The 22,618-nt window shown below is 40.4% G+C and overlaps 1 protein-coding gene across 4 annotated transcripts in view; it reads right to left on the bottom strand.

The window, feature by feature from the left end:
* SLC13A3 (solute carrier family 13 member 3) overlaps positions 1–22,618 on the bottom strand; it is a 709,014-nt gene that overhangs the window by 593,338 nt on the left and 93,058 nt on the right. For all 4 annotated transcript variants that reach the window (XM_044090300.1, XM_044090299.1, XM_044090298.1 and 1 more), the window contains exon 3: positions 20,819–20,982. In XM_044090300.1, the coding sequence (XP_043946235.1) occupies positions 20,819–20,982 (164 nt within the window). The remainder of the gene's footprint in view (positions 1–20,818; positions 20,983–22,618) is intronic.

Below are 22,618 nucleotides of genomic sequence, written 5' to 3'. Positions count from 1 at the left end.
GAAGTTATGTAACAAACTGCATTGATTTATTTATTTATCTTTGTTAACTGGGTAAATGAAATGGTCCAAAGTTTTCTGCCACAACACAGGCCAAGAGGCAGTAACATTTCTTTAACGCATTTATAAACAGTTTACCTTCCCAGTTACATTTCAAGCCAATATTTACATGAATGTTACATTATAACCAGCATCTACAATTCAGTAACTGCCACGGTTGTGCTTTTACATGAATGTTTACACAAATCACTGCATTCTGTATAAGAATATCAGTATTAATACAGTTCAACAGCCATTATAGTTGCAGTTTTTATGAAAATTATTTACTCCAATCACGGCATTATATACAAGTACACTAGTACTGTTTATTTACACTTCTACTCTGGTTGCATAGCTTTGGTGGGTGTATCCTTACGGCTGCAAATTGCTGATTACAATGTGATTTTTCAGCAAGTAACTTGGACATGATTTATGTATTAAGTCATGGGTAACTCATGAACTTTATAACTGCAATAAGCGTATAAGCCATAAGTTAATCATCATTATCATTTGGGTTTACAGAAGGTCACTGGGTCACACTTTCAGATAACTGCATGAATATCTAGAGCAGCTAAAAGAGACCAGAACACAACAAACACAACGTGCAGCTTGCAGACTGCTGAGGTCTGATGGATGAGCATCCAGTTTCAATGACTTGTGCTAAAAGGAGGGACTATGAAGTGCTGCTAATGCCACTCTGCAAAGTTCTGCATACTCCATGCATGCTCTGAAATACTGCACATTTACAACTGTAACCATGAACATCAGCAGTGAGCAATTGTGTGTGTGTGTGTGTGTGTGTGTGTGTGTGTGTGTGTGTGTGTGTGTGTGTGTGTGTGTGTGTGTGTGTGTGTGTGTGTGTGTGTGTGTGCGCCATCCTTTGGATGAGATGTTAAACCAAGGTACAACTTGCAGAACTTTTTTGTCAAATTCTCCTAATCAGTATTAATAACACCTCATATCTCCCCTGAAATTAGGCTATGGGCCCTGTGGAACTAATAAACGTGTGCACTGCACCACTGCAGTCTACAGCAGGAAGCATGCACTGTGGTAATCCACAGCTACCGCAACAAATATGTAAAGCAGTACTGCACATTTTTGGCAGTAAGCATGCACTGCAACAGTATTTTGCAACACTGATTGTCTTTAGAAATGAGCATACAGAGCAATATTGCAGACTTCAAAGACTGAGCATGCAGTGAAACACTCTGCAGTAATGCTTGCACTTAGCAGCAACCATGTGGAAAAAACTGTACACCTTTATCAGAAAACATGCAGTGTTGCACTTGACATCAGTTGTAAAAGCCAAGGCCTATAATACTACATATCCCAAGCAGTAAGTAAGCTGTCTGGTGTACATCTTGGGCAGGAAACATACATTTATAGCTGCATGTCTGCACTGGAATTTTGCATGTATAAAGCAATTAACACAAGCTATAACATGTTTCACCTTTAGCAATCAGCATGTTTTGCAATAATTCATCCTGTAATAGTGTGACACCATGATGACATTACATGTGGTACAACTGAAATATATGCAGTTCACCTCATATGATGTACACAGAAGAACAACTAATGAAACACCCATTTACGTCACTTCTGCTGTGGCTATTGCTAATGCAATCTGCACAGCTATCTGCATATTTTAGAACAGCAGAAAGGAATGTTATGCAGCAGCACAAGGGGACCTGAATACATGTTACACTTAAGTCTATGCTGTTATAAAGAGAAGCATGTGGGGACATGAAAATGAATTACACTTAAATCAATATTGGTGATTCACAGCAACAAATGAGGACCTGAATACACTTTTACTTATGTCTATATGGTACTTACGTATTATCGCAACCAGATTTTTGCGAGCATAAAGGTTGCTTCCCGATAGTGAAATGTGACCGGCTGTTGTTGTGTCTTTCGGCTTTTCCCGGTTAGGGGTTGCCACAGCAGAACTCTGGTCCGCTAATGATTGGTAGTTGATTTTTACGTGCCGAGTTACCAGCCCTGACGCACAACCTTCAACGAAGGTACGCCCATTCACACAGGTCTCCACGCAGAAGACGCTCTAGCTGAGAATCAAACCGGACAGTGTCTGACTGAGGTGACAACGCTACCGCAGCACCACTACCGCGGACAGTGAAATGTTGTAAAAATGGGAGACAATGTGTTTACTTTGACAAGGAAGGGTCTTTTATGCAGGGTTATGAATAAAAACTAGAAAAATACTGAACTGTCTATGTATGCACTTCCCTGGCGGCAGCATGTCATTGCATCTTCCAAGTTACTGTAACTTAATGCTAAATGAACTGAACAGGTCCTGTCCCTACACAAATGGTGTTAATGTCATGATAAAATGTTACATGGTGTGGTTTTCTTTACCAGTGCAAGCTGTTTTCTGCAATGGCATGTTTGGAGAAAAGCACATAATACTTAATTTATTATTCTCATGCGTAGTATTGCAACGATGTTGATCGCTGTTACTATGTCTTCCTGTTTCTCTGTGGTGGGAATTTCTCAGCAAGCGCAGTTACTACTTCTTCTAAACGGTGTTTTTTTTCTGGGAAACTTATGTGTCACGCTACATGTCTGTTAAAGCAAGCAAAACAGATTATTATACCAGTCACAGTATAATAATTTCACAGCTGTGATGGACAAATGTAAGTCTAACCCTTACTTCACCGCATTTGCTGGCAGGAAGAAAGGAACGTTCAGAGAGCAGAGTTGCAATAACCGACATGCTGTCACTACACTGCATAAACACACAGTGACAGTAGAGGTTTTGTACGTTATATTGATAACAGTCCAGAAAAGAGCCTGTATGATTAAAAAAAACACATCATGTAACTTTTTAAAACCATTACAGGGCATATTTCAGGATCAGAAACCAGCCGATAATCCAGTGACAAATATGGTTGCGATAATACGTAAGTACCGTCTATACTTATGACTTATAAGCAGAGTTAAGTTAAAAATTCTAAGTCGGTGGAGATTCTTGGAAAAGTGCAGCAAAAATGACTGACAGCACATTGTTTTGGAAGAGCAGAAGGGTCTTTTGGGAGCACTTTATTCATCACGTATGCTTTATGTATACATTATGTATGCTGAATCATAACTGAAGAGCATGGTAGGTGGGATCCAGTCTCTTACAGGGCTTCAAGTCAAACAAACTGGGATATAACTGTAGCAAGTCTCTTGAAATGGGCATAATGGATTATATGTAATCCACTCCCTTTGTTTGCTACAACTTTACCAATGAAGTCAGCAAGGCCATAGTACTGTGGGGGTTAAGCAAGTATCTACTTACATCCAAAGTTGTGACATGTCAGACAAAGTATATTTAGATATGCATGAGTGTTGACAGAGCAGACCCACCAACCATGTCTAAAATTCTTTTGTGTCTCACTCTAGTAAAGCTAACAAAGGGTGTTGTCAGCTTAACACATTCAGTATTCTCTACACAATCTTTGCCACTAAGATGTTCTACCACATATTCTTAACATCCTACATATGTCATCATTGACAATAAACCACGTCCCGGGCATTTGTTGACAAAACAGAGTTCCACAAAATACAGGGGAACAACTGTCTGATATAATAAACAACACTGTGTGTATTCATCCACTGCCTTGCTGTTTTACTAGCTGTTAGACACTGCTGACTATTACGCTGGTAATATACTGTTAGATGCACCAAAATGTAACATTTGTTATCCAGAAGTTAAAAAAGTAGGTGAGACACAGGCTTTAGCACTGTGCAGAAAACAATGGACATATAATAATACATACATCACTCTGAACAAGGCACGATACTTAGTCATCTGAATGAATCATGACAACACATACAACACTGTGAATGAGCCATAATGACATAGAACAGCCATTTGAAAGGCTCTGTGTGTCAATGTGGCTTATGCAAGGATTTATATGTGTCATTCTCGCTCATTCAAAGGGCTGTTGTTGTAATGTTATGGCTCAATCAGTAGGCTGTAATGATGTATACAGCCCTTTGAATGAGCTGTAATGACACGCACTGCCATCTGAATGTGCCATAACAATGCACATAGTTCCTTGAATGAGCCATATTGACACACGCAGCCCCCTGAATGATCCATAATGGCACATATAGCCCCCATGAATGAACAGCAATGGTTCATAGGTTCATAGGTTTATACTAGGCTATCTGCCCTAAGGCATTTATAAGCCTAGCCCAAAGTTTTGTGGCTTACACCACCCCTTATGTTAAAAAATACTGTGCCCATTAGTTTGTTGTGCCTCTGTCCAGCAGTGACACAGAGATGATTCCCGGGGTAAACCTACGATCTCCCATCCACCGGTCAAGATTTCTCTTGAACAGAGCCAGCGAAGTGCTCTGCCTCACATGGACCGGGATTTTATTCCACATCATAGGGAGTTCTCTGGGTGACAAATCTATCCCTCCAGGATGTCCTATTTATATCCGTGCTAAGGTTTAAGTTGCTTGCTCTAGTGGATCTGGTAGATTTGGATTTTTTGAGGTGGAGCATGTCCATTAATTCCGGGTTGGACATGGCCTTGTATGTCAGGCACAGGTCACCTCTGAGCAGGCGGTATGCGACTGAATAGAGCTGGAGTTTCTTCAGTCTGGCAGCATATGACAGATTTTGGAGTCCCTTTATCCTTTTGGTGAGGAACTTTTGGGGTCTCTCCAATTGCTGCAGGTGTCGGGTGAGATGCATCCTGAATGGGGCATTGTACTCTATCATTGGTCTGATAAGTGAAGAGTACAGGGAACAATGACCTCACTTGATCTGGATGTGAATCCCTTCATGATCAGGTGGGCAATGTAGAAGGTCTTTCTAACCACTTTAGCAATGTGAGTGTCAAAAGAAAGGCCACGGTCAACCTGGGTCCCCAGGTCCCTGATAACCTCTTCTGTGCTTAATGGATTGCCACCTATATGGTAGCTTGGGGTTACCTTGTTTTTCCCGAAGGGTATGACTATACATTTTTTGGCATTTAACTTCAGGCCATGGCTCTGGCACCAGCTATCAGTTTCCGTGAGAACCCTCTGAAGGATATCTGTGTCCGATGTACTTTCCACTATGGCGCCCAGTTTGCAGTCATCTGCAAACTTTGTCAGCCATACTCCTCCTATGTTTGTCTGTACTTCTGAGAAGTAGATGCCGAACAACAGGGGGCCCAGGACTGAGCCCTGTGGGACACCACTTGTGACCGGCTTGGAGTCTGACATGGCGCCAGCAACTCTAACCCTGTGGGTTCTGTCCTTTAGCCAGTTTGCAACCCATCTTGTGACATATGGGTTTACATTTAAGCTGGTAAGTTTCTCTATAATACCTGAGTGGGGTATTGTGTCGAAAGCTTTTGCAAGGTCAAGGTAGGCTGTATGGACTGCCTTTCCCTCATCAATGGCCTTGGTGACTGTTTCGAAGAAGTCGACCAAGTTCAAAAGGCATGATCTGCCCTTAAAGCCAAACTGGCTCGGGTCCAATGTCTGCAAGTCCCCTATGTCTTTGTTTATGAGTTCCATTATGATCCTCTCCATAGCTTTGCAGACCAGGCTTGTTAAGCTTATGGGGTGGTAATTACCAGGGTCCGTAGAGGCACCGCCTTTGTGGAGTGGGACCACAGTTGCTGTACGCCACTCCTTGGGCACGTATCCTGTGGTAAGGCTAAGATTAAACAGCTGCCTTATATGCGGGTTTAGTTTCTCATTGAGTTCGTGTAGCACACAGCCGGGGACACCATCCAGTCCCATTGATGCTGTGTTTTTAGCTTTAGAGAGAGCAGCTTTCACCTGCGCATTTGAGATGTCTGGGAGGCTACACTCCACTGGGATAGTTATCTCTCCTTTTGGGGGGGGGTGAAGTTTGCACTGAACCTGTCTGCCAGTATGTTGGCAATGTCTGTGGGTTCAGTGATTTTTGTATCATTTTGGACTAATTCTGCGCATATCTGGGAGTTTCCACCCAGGTTTCTAACATAGCTGAAGAAGGCCTTATGATTGTCTTTTGAATCTATGGCAATTTTTCTCTCAAAGTTGGCCTTGGATGATTTTATGAGTGCTCGTATTTTTTTACTAATAATGATCAAGGGTGTCTTCTCTTTTATGGATTTTGCTCTATCATGTAACAGCTTTCTCCTCTTATTGTAAAGTTTGTTTATGGCTGGGGTCCACCAGACTGGACGTTTGCCCTTGGTGGAAAGATTCTTGGTTTTATTAGGGATTGCCTGATCCATGCAGTCCTGGAGGTGTTCGTAGAAGGCATTTGTAAGGGCTTCCGCAGCTTGGGTTGTGGTTTTCACTTGCTCGGGGGCCTTGAAGGATACCACACCAGTCTTGAGTAGTGTGAAATTTGCTTTAGAAAAGTTCTTCACTGTGGTCTTTTTTGTTTGGGGTGGGGGCAGGATGTGGATTTCCAGTGAGATTAGTTTGTGATCTGATCTCACCAATGAGGGATATACTTCTGGTGTGGAGCATTTTGTCCCCATGTTTGTGATGATGAGATCTAGTATATTTTCCCCTCTTGTGGGAACGGTGACTAGTTGTTCCCTGGCATTTGAATTTATGAACTCCAGGAACCTTTGGGCTAGAAAGTTGGGGCTTGAGTAATGTTCCCAGTCTATATTCGGGTAGTTGAAGTCACCCAATATAATGGTGTTTGGAGATACGTTCATACCCTCCAGTGTCTTCAGGAAGGCTGTGTGGGGTTCCTGAGTTTGAGAGGGTGGCCTGTAGCATGCTACAAATTGTAGAGCAGTTTTTCCTATGGTTAATTGCACCTGGATGGTTTCCGATGCTTTGTGCATTGCCACCAACCTGGAGGTGTGGGTATCCTTGATGAATATGGATACACCCCCTCCTTTTGTGGTGTGGTCCGGGTTTTGGGGCTGGAACGCATGATATGAGGTAAAACCTGATAGTGCCGGAGTGCTCTCAGGAGCCTTGAACCAGGTTTCAGTCACAGCACAGACATCGATGTTCTCCATACTGAGAAGGGCCTCGAGTGTGTGCATTTTGAGATTTAGACTTCTGGCATTGAGCAGCATTACCCTTAGTTTCTTCCCATTTTTGTTTTCTAGGGTGGTAGGTTTAGAATTTGAGCCTTGCCTAAAAAAGGCACTATGGCGGTGGCAAGAGCCTTAGCCAATATCCAGAATCCCAGAGGTGGCAGGTGCAAGCCGTCCCTTGTGAAGCAGCGTGGCTTGTCAAGCATGTCATCCCAAGTAGACAGACACTGGATCCCCTTTGAATGACACCAGAAATTAAGCCAATTGTTAAAGCTGATCATCTTGTCTCTATGTTGTGGCATCATTCTTGGTGAAGGAAGGATACTGCTCAGAGTCAGGGTCATACCTGCCTGGACTACATAATCAGAGAGCTCCTCTATGTCTCTTTTCATGTAGTCCAGGGATTTACGTCTCAGGTCGTTCACACCAGCATGGACAATGACTGTGTCATATTTGTACTTGCTGTGGAGTGACCCGAGTGCTTGTGTTATATGGCAGATTCTAGCGGCCGATAGGCAGCTTACTGTGACCCTCTCCTTGTTCAGCCTGGTGAGTGGGATGTCAGTGTGTCTGACTATGGAGTCACCTATGACAAGTATGTTTGGTGTTGTATTTGGCCTTAAGGGCTGTGACTGCTTTGCACACTGATTTTGTGGTTTGTGTGTTGCCTGTGGTGTGTCATGAGGTGGCAGTTGCTTGGGTGTCTGCTTTGGAGGCCTCTGCTGTTTAGGTAAATTTTTGCTCAGAGCCTCCGAGTATGACTTTGTGTGTTTATGTGTTTGATTCATTGTTGTGATAGCATTATGTGAGACTGGTTTTGTGGTGTGTGTAGTTGCCTTTTCCTCCTGTCTGGTCTTGCCAGTCCTGAGTTGAGAGAGCTCAGCCTCCAGTTTGGCTAAATAGCTGCATCTCTCGCAAGTATTTGTGTTATGTGGGAGGAGGAGAGGGTTGTCAGTGTACATGAGGCAATTGTAACATTGCCTCAATATTCCCAAATTCACCACCTGGACAGGAGAGGACGCCAGCATCTGGCCATTCGACATGCTAGAGAAATTTAGAAGTTAGGGGTGTAACTGAATAAGAGAGGACTTAGTAAGGAAGTGGGTACTCCTGGGGGGGGGGTTTCTAGTGAGGGACTTTGTATAATACAGAAGTGCTAAACCTGAAAAGAAGATGCTTTTAAGACAAGTGCTGAGCTTTTTTTTTTTTTTTTTTTTTTTTTTTTTTTGAGAATAAAAAAAAAAAAAAAAAAGCTTTTAGGAACAAGTGCTGAGCTTTTTAGTTAAAGGATATACTGTTTAGATTACTAGTAGAGCAGTTCTAAGGGAAAAAATGAAGACCAGACTTTATGGAGCCAGAAAAAGTTTAACCTTGTTAAACCAGTGCTGCCCGATGCTGCTCTAGTGGCAACTCCGCGCTAAATCGCGCTAAAGCACTCTAAAGCAAGCTTGATAGCAGGGGCTGGAAAGAGCCAGGAATTGACCCAAAACGGCCAATAAAACTACAGTTTCAAGTCAGTAACCACTCCCACGGGGGGCAGGGAAGCAGCTCAATGTTATTCACTGCCACTGATCAACAGAGAGACTTTCCTTTAGCCCAAGCAAAAATGGCCTCACAGAAACTTACAAAACAGTTCAAGAACAGCAAGCCTGTAACTTGAACTTTTTTAAATCTCAGAAAAGTGGGAAAAAGCAAGATTTTTTTGTTTTTGTTTTTTCAGAGATAGCAGAGGTTCACAAGTAATATCAAGTTATAACAGTGCAGTAAATGACCCCACACAAGAGTGCTGGGCCAAAGACAGAAAATATGCAAGTTTTGAGAAAAAAACGATTTTAAAATTAAGTGCAAACAGGAAATTCAGTAAACAGCTTTTGGTTGTGCTCTAAATACAGCTACTAATGCAGCCCTGTGAATAAGCCATAATGACACACACACAGCCCCCTGAATAAGGTGTAATGGCACATACAGTTAGCTACAGTGATAAATACATCCCTCTGAATGAAAAATAATGACCCATGTAGCCCTGTGAATGAGACACAACACATACAGCCCACAGAGTGAGCTGTAACGCAACACACAGCCCTCTGAATGACTCATTATTGATACATACACTGAGACCAATGACTGGTGTCAGAACCATTGCCAAAAAATGTGTCATCATCCCCTTTGGGAAAAACCCAGTTCCATGTAGAACAAACACAAACAAACCAGGAACCTCACTAAAAAGGCAGCACAGCAGAAGAAAACAAAATGGAATAAACCAGTACTGGAAAATGCAGGTCAGTCAAACAAGTTGAATCAAGATAAAACCTGGTTCCCATGAATTACCACATTGATGGCAGTCCACTGAATACAGAAGGTGTTATAAGAGATCTGGGAACACAGGTTGACAACAGCCTCTCTTTTGATCACCACATCACCACTGTGGTCAGAAAGTCCTTCTATGTGGCACATCTCATTATTAAGGGTTTTTCATCCAGGAAGAAAGAGGTCATTGTCTCCCTCTACTCTTCCCTCATTAGGCCAATCATCGAGTACAATGCCCCATTTGGCATGTACCTCTCTAGACACCTGCAACAACTGCAGAGGCTGCAAAAGTACCTCACAAAGAGGATCTTAGGCCTTAAACACTTGTCCTATATGGACAGACTCAAAAAACTCCAACTATTCTCTGCCTCATATCACCTACTTAGATGCTATCTCTGCTTGACTTACAAAGCCATGTCTGACCCAGCTCTGTTAGAAATGCTACATCTAAAGAAATCGCAATCCCTCTGCACCACATGTTCCAGAGATCTCAACCTCATTACCACAATTAACCGAATATGCTTGAGGGACAAGTTCATAACCTAGAGACTGCCCATGCTATAGAATAGACTTCCTATACATGTCAAGCAGAGCACCCTGCTGACCCTCTTCAATAGAAATCTTGATGAGTGGATGGGAAACAGAAAATGCACCCTGGGGATAACTCCAGTGGCACTACTCGACAGAGGCACTGGGAGCTAAGGTCAGGTGGCATTGTGCCAGGGTAATCCCATGACTAGGTTTGTAAAGGCCCCACGGCCATTAGCCTAGTACACACCTATGAACTTAAGAACTTATGAAAGAATAAATTAAACTATGTTTAATGGTAAATGGATTTTAGCAACAATATTACGTAAAACTAGATGGTAGTTATGGAAAAAGGAGTGCGGTCTAATAGGGATGAAAATTTAGCATGAGCATGACTGTAAAGAAAATTATGAATATGTGTAAAAAGATTTATATATTTATATATCTGCACATATATAAATATTTGTAAATAAGAGTTATTTTTGCATACAAATTAAGGACCCCTACTCTTTTCAATAAGTGCCATGGAAACTTTTTTAAGTTACCACCAACTTGACCAGATGTGGCCTCAGCTTAACATATCACCTGAAAGATAGCACACTCAAGAACTGCACCACCCTTCTAATGTGCATTCCAGTGTCAATAATCAATCTGTCTGGTGGGGGGAAAGAGCCTACTGCCTTCTGCAACAAAGGCAAGTGTGCAACCAGTTGGACCACTGATATTGCTACAACAAATGCTGTTACAAATGGTGAATGATAATTTCCTTTCTTTTCCACTAATCATAAAAATTATTATTAAAACTGTATATAAAAAGGTGGTAAATTCTTCTTATGACTTTGCTTAAAGAAGGCTTTTTTTTACCTTTGCTTGCATGTTAGCACTGTTTACCAGTTGATATTATAACATGAATTACTGGTATCAAGTAGCTTCACATTGTGCCTCCTATCATTTATGGGTTTGAAGCGGTGTCTCCAGTGCTGGCCTTAATGTTCAAGATATTTCCAGGCATAAATCATGTTGGAGCATTTCCAGGAATAAATCATGTTGGAGCTAACATCTGACTACGTCAAGATGCTTAATAGCCATACTCTCAGTTTGTTTGTTTGTCTTTTCAGCTTTTTCCAGTTAGGGGTCGCCACAGCGGAACTCTGGTCCGCTAATGATTGGCAGTTGATTTTTATGGTGCTGAGTTGCCAGCCCGACGCCCAACCTTCAGCGAAGGTACACCGATTCACGCATGTCTTTCGGAGGCCACTTGACCGCAGGGAGCACATGCAGAAGCAGAAAACATGGGGTTACAATTGGTGACACATGGTGAAAGCTGAACTGTCCATCCTATACCATAATACTGTCAAAGACTATGGGTTTTCTTATCCATGACTACTGACATGATGTCATACTAGGCTGTCTTTTGATTCCTATGCCCAAACACATATGTCCATGCACTACCAAAATGGAAACATACAAAACGGTCTGAATAGATTCATTATACAGTACACTTTCAGGGACTGAACAGACCAGTTGTGATACAATTGCAGCCATTGATAATTATGTACCATTAGAATAACAATACAGAGCCATTGCTTCTCCAAGAAAAGAAACATCTGATTTCTTCATTATCACCCTGCTGCAAAAACAAAATGGCATATATGAGGAATATAGCAAGTATGTAACTTGTTAATGTTTTATTATGTGTTACTTGTTTCCTAGCCATTTGTCATGGATTTATGCAGCAATTGAAAAATGAAAGACACCACAGTATAGTCATGCTTCAAGCAATGCAAAGTCTGTGTCAGGAGACCAATAACAAATGACACTGAGCAATGCAAAGTCCATGTCAGGAGTCCAATAACAAGTGGCACTAAGCAATGTAAAGTCCGTGTCAGGAGTCCAGTAACAAGTGGCACTGAGCAATGAGAAGTCCGTGTCAGGAGTCCAGTAACAAGTGGCACTGAGCAATGCAAAGTCCATGTCAGGAGTCCAGTAATAAATGGCACTGAGCAAATGCAAAGCCCATGTCAGGAGTCCAGTAACAAGTGGCAATGAGCAATGCAAAGTTTGTGTCAGGAGTTCAGTAACAAATGGCACTGAACAAATGCAAAGTCCATGTCAGGAGTCCAGTAACAACTGGCACTGAGCAATGCAAGGTCTGTGTCAGGAGTCCAGTAGCAAATGACACTGAGCAATGCAAAGTCCATGTTAGGAGTCCAGTAACAAGTGGCACTGAGTAATGCAAAGTCTGTGTCAGGAGTTCAGTAACAAATGGCACTGTTGCACAAAGCAACATCTTGTGATGGATGGTGGTGCTGTGGATGGGGGCAAGTCAGTGACAATTACTGTGGTAATGAAATACCACAAAATGCTATGACCAACATGATATGCAAATAGACATACATGAAATGGAAGTGAGTAATGCTGTGATAGTTAGGACAATGGCAAGTGCAACAATTATGCAATGAGCTGCGACCCCCTGTATGGTTGTTCGGCATAAACTCCTGCTGACTGAAGACCTACAGACCAAGCTAATATGTTAGCAATAGCAGCAACATTAGAAAAAATGTATATATTTGAAATTGTCCTCTCATCCAGTAGCCACAGTGGTGTATATCGTCTCCCTCCATGACACTGAAGGCTCTGACTGCATCTAATATTCCATTTCCTCCATGTCATGGGAATAGGGGGCTGCTACATTGTGGAAAGAGACACCACAAAGGAGCTGGTGCAGGTATGTAGCACTCGCATGCAGACACATGGGACACATGTAACTCCCATCCCCATGGATACCAAGGTATGTATACCATTCAAAATCTTTGCTACAGGGATCTTCCAGTAATCATGAGGGGCATAGTGAGTGTATCTCACGTATCTGCCTCACAGATGCCACAACAGCTTCACGAGTCCATGCTATAGCATGCGGAAGAGCATATGTGGTTTTCAAATACCACAAAGGAAAGAACAAACACTGTGCAGGTCCTTTATGAAATATCCTGTTTCCCTGAGGTACTTGGGACCATTGACTGCACCCATATTGCTATCAACCCCCCACCTGGGATACAGAGACAGTTGTAGTTCAACCATAAGGGATTCCATTCCAGCAAACAAATCTGTTAGCTGAAAAAATATACAAAATAAAAATGTACAATAAGCTGGTTGCATAAGTGTGCACACCCTTAAACTAATAGTTTGTTGTGCATGCACACCCTTAAACTAATAGTTTGTTGTGCGTGCACACCCTTAAACTAATACTTTGTTGTGCGTGCACACCCTTAAACTAATACTTTGTTGTGCGTGCACACCCTTAAATACTTTGTTGTGTGCACACCCTTAAACTAATACTTTGTTGTGCATGCACACCCTTAAATGAATACTTTGTTGTGCATGCCCACCCTTAAACTAATACTAATTTAATAACCTTATTCAGTCTTCTTGGTTAGGAGTCTATCAGCATGGCACATCTTGACATGGCAATATTTGCCCACTCTTCCTTGCAAAAGCACTCTAAATCACTACTTTTATCTTTTTTTCATGGACTATTATATCTGATTTTCTCGCATCTATTTTTGAGTTGCTGGTAATGGGTGAGCCCATGTGATGTACTTTTCATCATTCTCTATAATGTTTTGTGGTTCATGTTACCAATGCTTTTCAGTTACTTCTATATTGTAGTGTTTGCACAATCCCCAGTGCAACAATCTTGCCATATTATTGTGCCTTTCAGTATACAGGTCCTCTGCCATGAGTATATCTCAACTAGCAATAAGATGTGCAACTGTTTCCAATTTTTTTTTTACAAAACCTACATTTATCTGTTTCTCCGACATGTTCAATGGACTTTGTAAACCAATGTGTACGTAGTCCATTATCATGGAACACCATGATTGACCTTTCATCCTTTGGTTTCAAATCAGCTCTCCTTAACCATTCCTGCATCAAATCCTGATCAACATGAGGTTGTTTCAGGAGATCTTTCTACTTGCCACTATACTTATGGCTTATCCACATTTCTGTCCTTCTCATCTGATCCCGCTCCTTATAGTCTTTCTTTTGTGTTTTGTCATGTTCAGTTGTGGTCTGACCTTCATCTGCTTCTGGTTAGATTTCCATTCCTGCTTGGTACCTCAGTGCGTCTGCTAAACTAAACAGAGAGGTCATCTTAGACTTCCTCTCCTTATGTTTTAAAACTCTCACTATGTTTGGCTCTGATGAGGTCAGCAGATATGTACGTAGTCTCACAACTGCAGATCTATACATATAATTAATTTCTCCTTCAGAGTGTGGACTATATGATCTTAGTATGCACTGATTTTACATATCATTTTTTAAGTGTGAAACATTTTTCCTGCTTTTCTGTCTGACTCATCCAATACCTTTTTGGGCTACTCAGTAACACCGAAACTGTAAGTTAAAACAGAAAGAGCAAATTGCCTTATAGTTTGGACTTTATTTCTAGTTGTCAAGGCTGTTTTCAATATTAGTTTTAATCTTCCAAAGTATTCCTTACTGAGTTTTATTCACATTTGTGCATGTTTTATTGCCAATCCTTTATCAATTCCCAAATAACAATCCTTCCTGCTGGAGTTCCTTTACATCACACTCCTGTCCTGGATTGATATTTTCTTGGTACTGCAACTTTTGTGCTTTAAATATTGCTTTTGCACAATTATCTAGACCAACTGTCATTATATCATCATCTGAAAAAAAGATTTAACTACTTTCAGTTGTGCTTTCAACTCTTCGTCTAATGAACTATGCAGATTTAAGCCATCCAGAAAAAGTAGATGAAAAATCTTTAGGCAAGTTTGTTTCTGGGAGCCAAATTGTAACCATGACCTAATCTGTTAAGTAAACAGCTTAATGGATTAAAGGTAAGAAAAAAACAAGAGCAGTGGCAAAGAACCACCCTGAAATATCTTCTTTTGAATCTTGATGATCATTCTAGTGTTAATGCAGATGCCCTGCAGTTGGTTACTACTGTTGAAATATTGTTAGAATCTGAAATTTGTTGAACTAGTTCATTGGATACCATTGAATAACAACCAGTAATCCAGGTATCCTAAATTCTGGCCCCTGAGAATAAATAAAGTGTAATAATTTACAGATGGGTAAAGTATTCACTGTGAATATTTTAAACTGAGTTTCCCTATATAAGCATTGATGACTCCTTGGGCTTTAAAGAATTTCCTCAGTGATGGACTCCAGCTTATCCTGGACAAGTTAATGTAGCATACCAATCACCTGCAATGAACACTGGAGTTGATAAGTCAGACCTAGCTAGTAGTGGACTGTAAGTCCTTATACATGTGTGGGCTATCCCTACTTTGTCCATATATGTTGCCTGTGATAAGAGGGTCTGTGGAAGTGAAGTAAGTAGTACATGACATCTGCTTTTGTTGTTTTCATATTGTTTTTTGTTGGTCCAGCCTAAACTCAGTTTGATAAAGATAGCAGTAGTTTTTCTGTTCAGACTATACACATTGTCCCTTTCCTAAAAAATGTTTGAGAAACCTTCTAAACTGCCTCAAATATTCCTTTATACATATGACGCCAGCTTTCATTTGTAACCAGTTTTTGAAACACCTTTGATAGAATTAAGCCCCCTTTGAATGTAACATGCAGTAACACACTCAAGGTGCAGCTCTTCTGAAAGTGCTGTAACACAGTTATTTTGTCTGCAAAGTAATTATTGGCTTTCAATGCCAACCCTGTATATAAAACAGTAAATTATTTTATTCCTAGTGAGACTGTCTGCTCAGACACAAACATCATGCAAAGCAACACAGGAAAAGAATTTCACTGCTGCCCAGCTCCATTACTGAATTCTTACCCCTTTGAAAAATAGTCACAATTTCCTGTATTTTTTAGGCATTATACCCCTTTAGTTTTATTACTGTCCATGTAGTATTCAATGCTGTTTAGTGAAAATGGTTGAGGAGTTGGTGTTCCACTTTGTCAAGTGCAAGGTTTAACCTTACTTAGATTATTATTGTCAGAGTAAGCACTGTCCACTTCATTGTCTTCTTGGAATGGGTTGAATCGGTTATTTGTATGATGATCTGCAGCAAATAACAACAGAATGAAGTCCCTCTAACCCTGTTAGCAAGACTGGCATTTGGCAATATGGCTGTGTACTCTTCTCAGTGCTGGAGGAGTTGTTTGCTGATGAGAACTTCTGGATGGACACAGACTTATCCATATCTCTCACTCTCAGAGTTCATTCCAGAGGCTGTGAGTGTCTTTTTGTAGCTGACATATTCCTTCTCCAGATTCATTCAACACAGTCTCTGGTATGACCTTTTCCCTCATAGAATGCAGTTCATCTTCAATAGTGGAAAAAATATGCCCTTAACATAGTTATTTCACTACTAATTACATCAGGTATTTAAACAATGTAGGTATCCTTCTTCTATTTATATTTTAACTATTGCTGGTACAAAGTTATGAAAAAATCAGCTTAATAGTCACTGAGTAGGATTAAGTGACTTTCTTTGGCAGAATTCACAATATGTTCCTGGTTTGTAAAGTTAAGGATACACAGAATGATCTGCCTTAGGGGATTGCCATGTGAGTTAAGGGGTTTAGCTGATCTAGGTGGTCTTTCCAAAGTAAGTGGTTGTAACAAACTAAGTAAGGTTCAGGGCTGATGTTAGTTTCTCTTTCAAAAAGCAAGCCTCTCAACCTTCAAGCACTAAAACTCATAGCACTGACTCTTAAAAAAAATCATAGCAGAAGGTCAGTAGGAAGAACATTTTCTTGTTTTTCATGATAGACGTTCTTCCTGTACTATACTCGGTATAGAAAGTGAAAAGAAATGTTTATATACTTTTAGTGTATTTATTTAATAAGGTATGTTTGCATAACCAGGTTTAACTCTATGAGGAAATCTAGGAGGACTAAGGCTTAATCTGAGAGCAAAAATCATAGTGTTATGCCTAAATGATATAAGTTGAGAGGTATGTCAAAAAGGTATATGGATTGCCCGTTTTTAACTGCTCTGGCAATGCAGCCATATTTTCTTCCAAAATTGGTGATTTTTCATATCTCTAGTTTCTCATGGATCCAACTGATTTCTCTGCTGTTCTCACTCACACAGTGCTGTATTTGGGCACTCTGGGTAGCATGGGGGATTCCAGACAGTTAATGTTTGAAACACAGTTCTCTATCACCTGCTAACCTAGTGCGACCTTGCCTCTAAGGCTCATTGTCTCAGTGTCATCAGCTTGTCCATTTCATACATCACTCCATTGAAGTTTAAGATCCAGCTGGCCCACACATGATGATTTCCTCCACCATGTGGTCAGACAGACAGATAATGCTGACTGAGCTATAATGCTAGTCCAAGTCCATACAGCTAAGATTGCTCACAGCTTTAAGCGATTACTTAATGCGAGTTTAATATTAGTTGAGGAGATAGTTGATGGTGTTTATTATAAAGTTGGAGAGGTTTTTCCAGAGACTCTCAGTTTTATGTTCGTTACACCTTAATGCCTTCCTTTAAAATCTGGTAAATCAATGGACCAAAACATCCTCATTGGATTTAACTAGCCTGATATGTCTAGAATCCGGTCTGCAATAGGCAAAAGCTAGAGTTGGACTAACACGTGTGACTTCATCATACACAAAATATTTAAAGTCAGGCCAAGAGAAGTACATAGTCTACATTCAAAGCATTACAAATAACTAAGATTATAACCTAAGAAATAAAAGTTCTGATCTTGTCAACCTCAGAAATTGTGCCATTTTCTCGCATCATGCAGCTGGCTGTAAACGTGTTTTGGATAGTAACTAGGCTCTGCTGTACAGCTTGACAAACAAATAGGAAATATAGATAATATGATTCAGCAGAAGCCTTACTGGGGAATAGTGAAGCCTTCTAATATGGGATTTGTGAATGATATTCCATGTAACGGGTGTCCGAACTACGTTTATCTTCAATCGCTGAAGCATGACTGCCTCCATCTTTGTTACAATGTGCATCCATTGCCTAAACAGCTTAAAAAACTTATGATCAAACTGAAACACAAAAGATACAACAGTGACAGGAAGCGCACTTTCTAGGACAACACAGTTAAGGGCTCAAGTATCAGCTTCATTATAGGATGGAATTACATAATTTGGTCCAGCTGCGCTGATTAAGGAGCTGATTTGTTAAGGACATTTGAATAGCCAATGGAGATTTTCTTAAGTTCCCATAGCAGATCATAGCAAAATCAAAAGGCAAAGCTTGGGGAAACCGAAGTCTGAAATGATCCAAGTAAATGTCTAAATGCAGTGCATTGGCCACCCCCAATAACAAGGCAACAAGTATAGACTAGACTTTCAAATCCAATAAATGAGTCTATGGCACTCTATCAAAAAACTCATTTTTAAATGGCAAATAATCAAACAAAACTGTTTAAACATCAGCAATTTGCACCTGAAACAAAAGAAAGTAAAAACATGTTTTTTTGTAGTGGGCAAGCCCCCCCCCTGCACCCCTCCCCTAGTAATTATATATAGCAACTCCAAGATTGTAAGGAAAGGAAAAGTCCCCAAACCTCACTTTACTTTGATCTTGCACCAAGTAATGACAGAATTCTTTGATAAATGCTTCTTTGATCGAGTACGCTAGTATTACAAATGTCTAATTTTCTGAACATGTGACAACAGTCTGCTTCCCCAATAAACAACCTCATCTGTATATTACAATGGAAACAAGTGAAAAATGATTTCTCCATAATGTGTGTTCAACAGATTTGTCAGTGACACAATCAGTAAGATCACATAGAATAAATCACCTTGGGTGATTCTGCAGTGCACCACTGAGGAGGTAAGTGAGCCCTTAAATAAACATCACCAGAAATGTAAGTAAACAAAGAAATATCTGCATTCTTTCATGCAACAATGTTATAAACAAATGTGTTCATATTCTGACTATTTGCCTGGGTCGTTTCAAATGTTGACTAATATAAATGATTGTCCATCAATAGGAACTGCTTCAACTAATACTATGCACCATGCAAAGACATAGCTCAGTGGACACTACCAAACAGGGTTAAAAGTTTTCATCCATCCAGGTCCCTTAGATTAATATAAATTGTGGGCCTATCCTCGATAAAAGTCAATAACAATACAGGTATGCACTGTTTTAACCTCATCCATTTCCTTAATGAACCTCTCAAAGAAGTATATCAGGTTATGTAAACATAACCTTCCCTTAATAAAGCCAAAATTGGGATGGGCTCAGTATCTGTAGGTTGCCAATGTCATTATTTATCATTTCCATGATAATTTGTTTCATGGCTTTACAATTAGGTTTGCTAGACTGATGGGTCTGTAGTTCTCTGGGTCACTTGATGGTTAGTGCATGTTGAGGGAAATGGCCGTTGCGTTCCTCCATTCACTTGGAACATAGCCAGTTTCAAGGCTGTAGTTGAAACGTGTGTTAAGTGGTCCTGATAGGTTGCATTTCAGACTGTTCAGGAGGGAACCAGAGATGCTGTCTGGACCCATAGAGGCAGATTCTTCTCTTTAGTGAATTCTGTCAACATCTAGCCCCTGCTAATATCTGTGGAAGTATGCCTGGGTTATTCCACCTGGTAGAGCTAGGGAGGGGGTAGTGGGGGTGATGTCTGAGCTGAATTTATCAGACAGTATCTTTGGTATGTCACCCTGATCAGTAAAGATGGTACCATTCACCACCAGTTCAGAACACTGTTGTGGGTAACGTTTAAGGTATCGGACATAGCTGAAAAAGGCCATGGGATTGTTCTTAGCGGTGAGGCTATCTTGACCTTGTAGTTGGCCTTGTTGGACTTAGTCCTCTTAGTTCCTTCTTTAGTTGTACAAAAGAGCACTTGTTTTTAAGGGAGTTGGTCTTCTTAATTTTGGCCATGAGTTTTCTTCTATTACATAACCTAGTGATCCAGAGACAAACATAATTGCATGGAGCAAAACCTCATTACTGGCTCATTTATATACCAGGTACAGTTGGAGCAATTGCAAAGGTATTCTTCCTACCTAGGTAGTCCCAATGGACTTACACCTACACACACACACACACACACACACACACACACACACACACACACAGTCAGACAGACATATACAGTGACACAGACACCTGGGTAGCCACACACACACACACACACACACACACACAAACAGACACATACACACACACACACACACACACACACACACACACACACACACACACACACACACACACACACACACACACACACACACACACACACACAGTCATAGAGACATATACAGTCACACAGACACCTGGACACACACACACACACACACACACACAACAAACAGTGTAAAGCAGACATATGCAGTCACATGGACACCTTTATAATCTCAGACACACACAGTCAGACAGACACCTGGGTAGCCACCCACAACCAATTTCAGAACATGCCCACAAATAGCTCTGCCACACCATTTTGGTGCAGGATCAAGGTCATATGTCTGAACTACCACATTTGCATGTGGCATTAACTAGCCAAACACTGTATAATACTGTAGCACTACAGTGGTCTACAAAACAGAAACACTAAAATACCACTGTTCAGTACAACATCTGTTTCTGAACATAGGTCCAAAACATGTTGTCATTCTGGACCACAAGTAATCTCACTGTGAAACTTGTACATCAGGTCACGCTTCCCATATAGTAGTACTTTTGAATACCCACAATACACATACAAAAAAAATATTGTACCAAAGCCTTCTGCCAATACAAGGATCATCAGTTTCTGCTATTTATGTATTCAGCCTTAATTCCTGCACACCTGGTCTAAAAGCACTATGCAATTAAGAATCTGCTTCACAACCATGTATCAAAGAGAAAGCACTGACTACATGATAATAATGGTAAGGGATTCAATATCACACCATGCTGCTTACAAAATCATGTGTATGAAACTACGTTACTGCTAATACCATACCTGAAGTGACTTCACTGAGCTGGCCAGGTTCCTTGGAAGCCTCCTTATTTCCAAATAGGCTGAGAAGGAGTGCATTCACTATTGGCAGCATCATTGCAGTACTTGCAGTGTTACTCAGCCACATGGACAGGAAAGCAGTCGTTAGCATCATTCCTAAGATCAACCTAAACATTCAAAATGGTAAGTTACTATTTGCTGCATGCATTTTTCCATGTTTTAAGTGCTGAATGAACACAGATATACTACAGTGAACCATAGGACTTAATTAGCTTTGATAACTTCCAGGTATTCGGTTGTTAAACAACTGCATTCATTTTCTTATTGAAAAAAATTTGAGGAATTTAGGAATGTGGGAATTTAGTGTGCTGTTATCACAGAGAAAAAAATACAAATTTCCATTATTAAACATATAAAAATAAACAAAAACATCAAACACCCGGATTTTTGAAAACAGACCCCGAGAAAACAACTCGGCTACCATGGTGAGCATTGCCCTTTCCCCACTGTAGTGTGATCTTGGAGTTGGTATATTTAGTTGGGGGGGTGTTGCCCCCCCCCCTCGCACATTGGAGGGTTTTTCAAGCTTCACTGTTTGTTTGTTTTTGTCCTAGTGGCCAAATGGTTCTTTTCCCAGGGATGGCTTTTGGAGTTTTGGGTGTTCAATGTTTTAACGTTTCAAAGATGTCATCTCAATTGTTTTGTCTTCGATGATATGGTGTTTTAATATTTATGGATATAAACATTCACAATCTTTTCTTGTTATACAGCACATCTACCCAATTATCAAATAAAGCAAAGGAAATACTGTTTTACATGCTGCCAATAAGCAAATAAATTACAGGAATCAGAAATCACTTTGGAAGAAGATCATCTTTATTCAGTCCAAAATATGAGTGCTTTCATCTTTATTACAGGACTTTCTCATATCTAAACGTTTTCAGTGTAAACACAGCATGTTCTTACTGAAAATGTTTAGATAAGAGGACTTGTTAACAGCAACTAAAATTAGTGTTTGTTATATTTTGTGTTTATGTCAACTTTTGTGTGTTTACACTATTTGTAAAATACCTATATATATACATATATATATATATATATATATATATATTTTAATACACACGCAGACACAAACATATACTATGTGTACATATACATATGTGAGTGTGAATGTATATGCATACAAACATGTATTTGGCTCTCAGTTGAAATGTCAGTTCTTGTAATGATGATTGTCAACAGACTGAAAAAAAATGCAAATCCAGAAGAGCAAATTGTTCTTTTCCTTTAAACTTCTTTTTTTACAAGGGGGTAGGCCTCCCTGCACCCCCAAACTTATATATATATCTATATATGGATCTAGGACTGTTGAACGAAAGTTCAACAGTCCGAATCCACCTTACCCGAACACACTATAATGAAAGTGCTTTTACCAAAAAAGCGCTTTTTCGTTAAAGCGCGTTAAAAACAAAACATTAAAAAGAATAAAAAAGTGTTTATGCAGGGGGGCAAGCCTCCCTGCACCCCCATGTAGCAGGCTGTTCCCCCCACACCCCCCCTACTTTTATTATTCTCACTCTGAGATCGCACTACAGTGGGGAAAAGGGAAAAATTCCCCTTAACTGCACTGTAGTAAGATCACCGCAACAGTCACTCTCCCACAGCTCCCTCTACCTACAGGCATACTTATGCAAATGTGCTTCTGAAGTGAAAAGCAGTTTCGCGTAAGTATGCACGGCCCTTTCAGATTCAGTGAAACGGCCGGTATATATATATATATATATATATATATATATATATATA

Source organism: Protopterus annectens, chromosome 12.part0, assembly GCF_019279795.1.
Source record: "Protopterus annectens isolate FY-2018-M chromosome 12.part0, PAN1.0, whole genome shotgun sequence".
Lineage (NCBI taxonomy): Eukaryota > Metazoa > Chordata > Ceratodontiformes > Protopteridae > Protopterus > Protopterus annectens.
The sequence above is the reverse complement of the archived record's forward strand: the minus strand, read 5'-3'. Positions and strand labels throughout refer to the sequence as shown.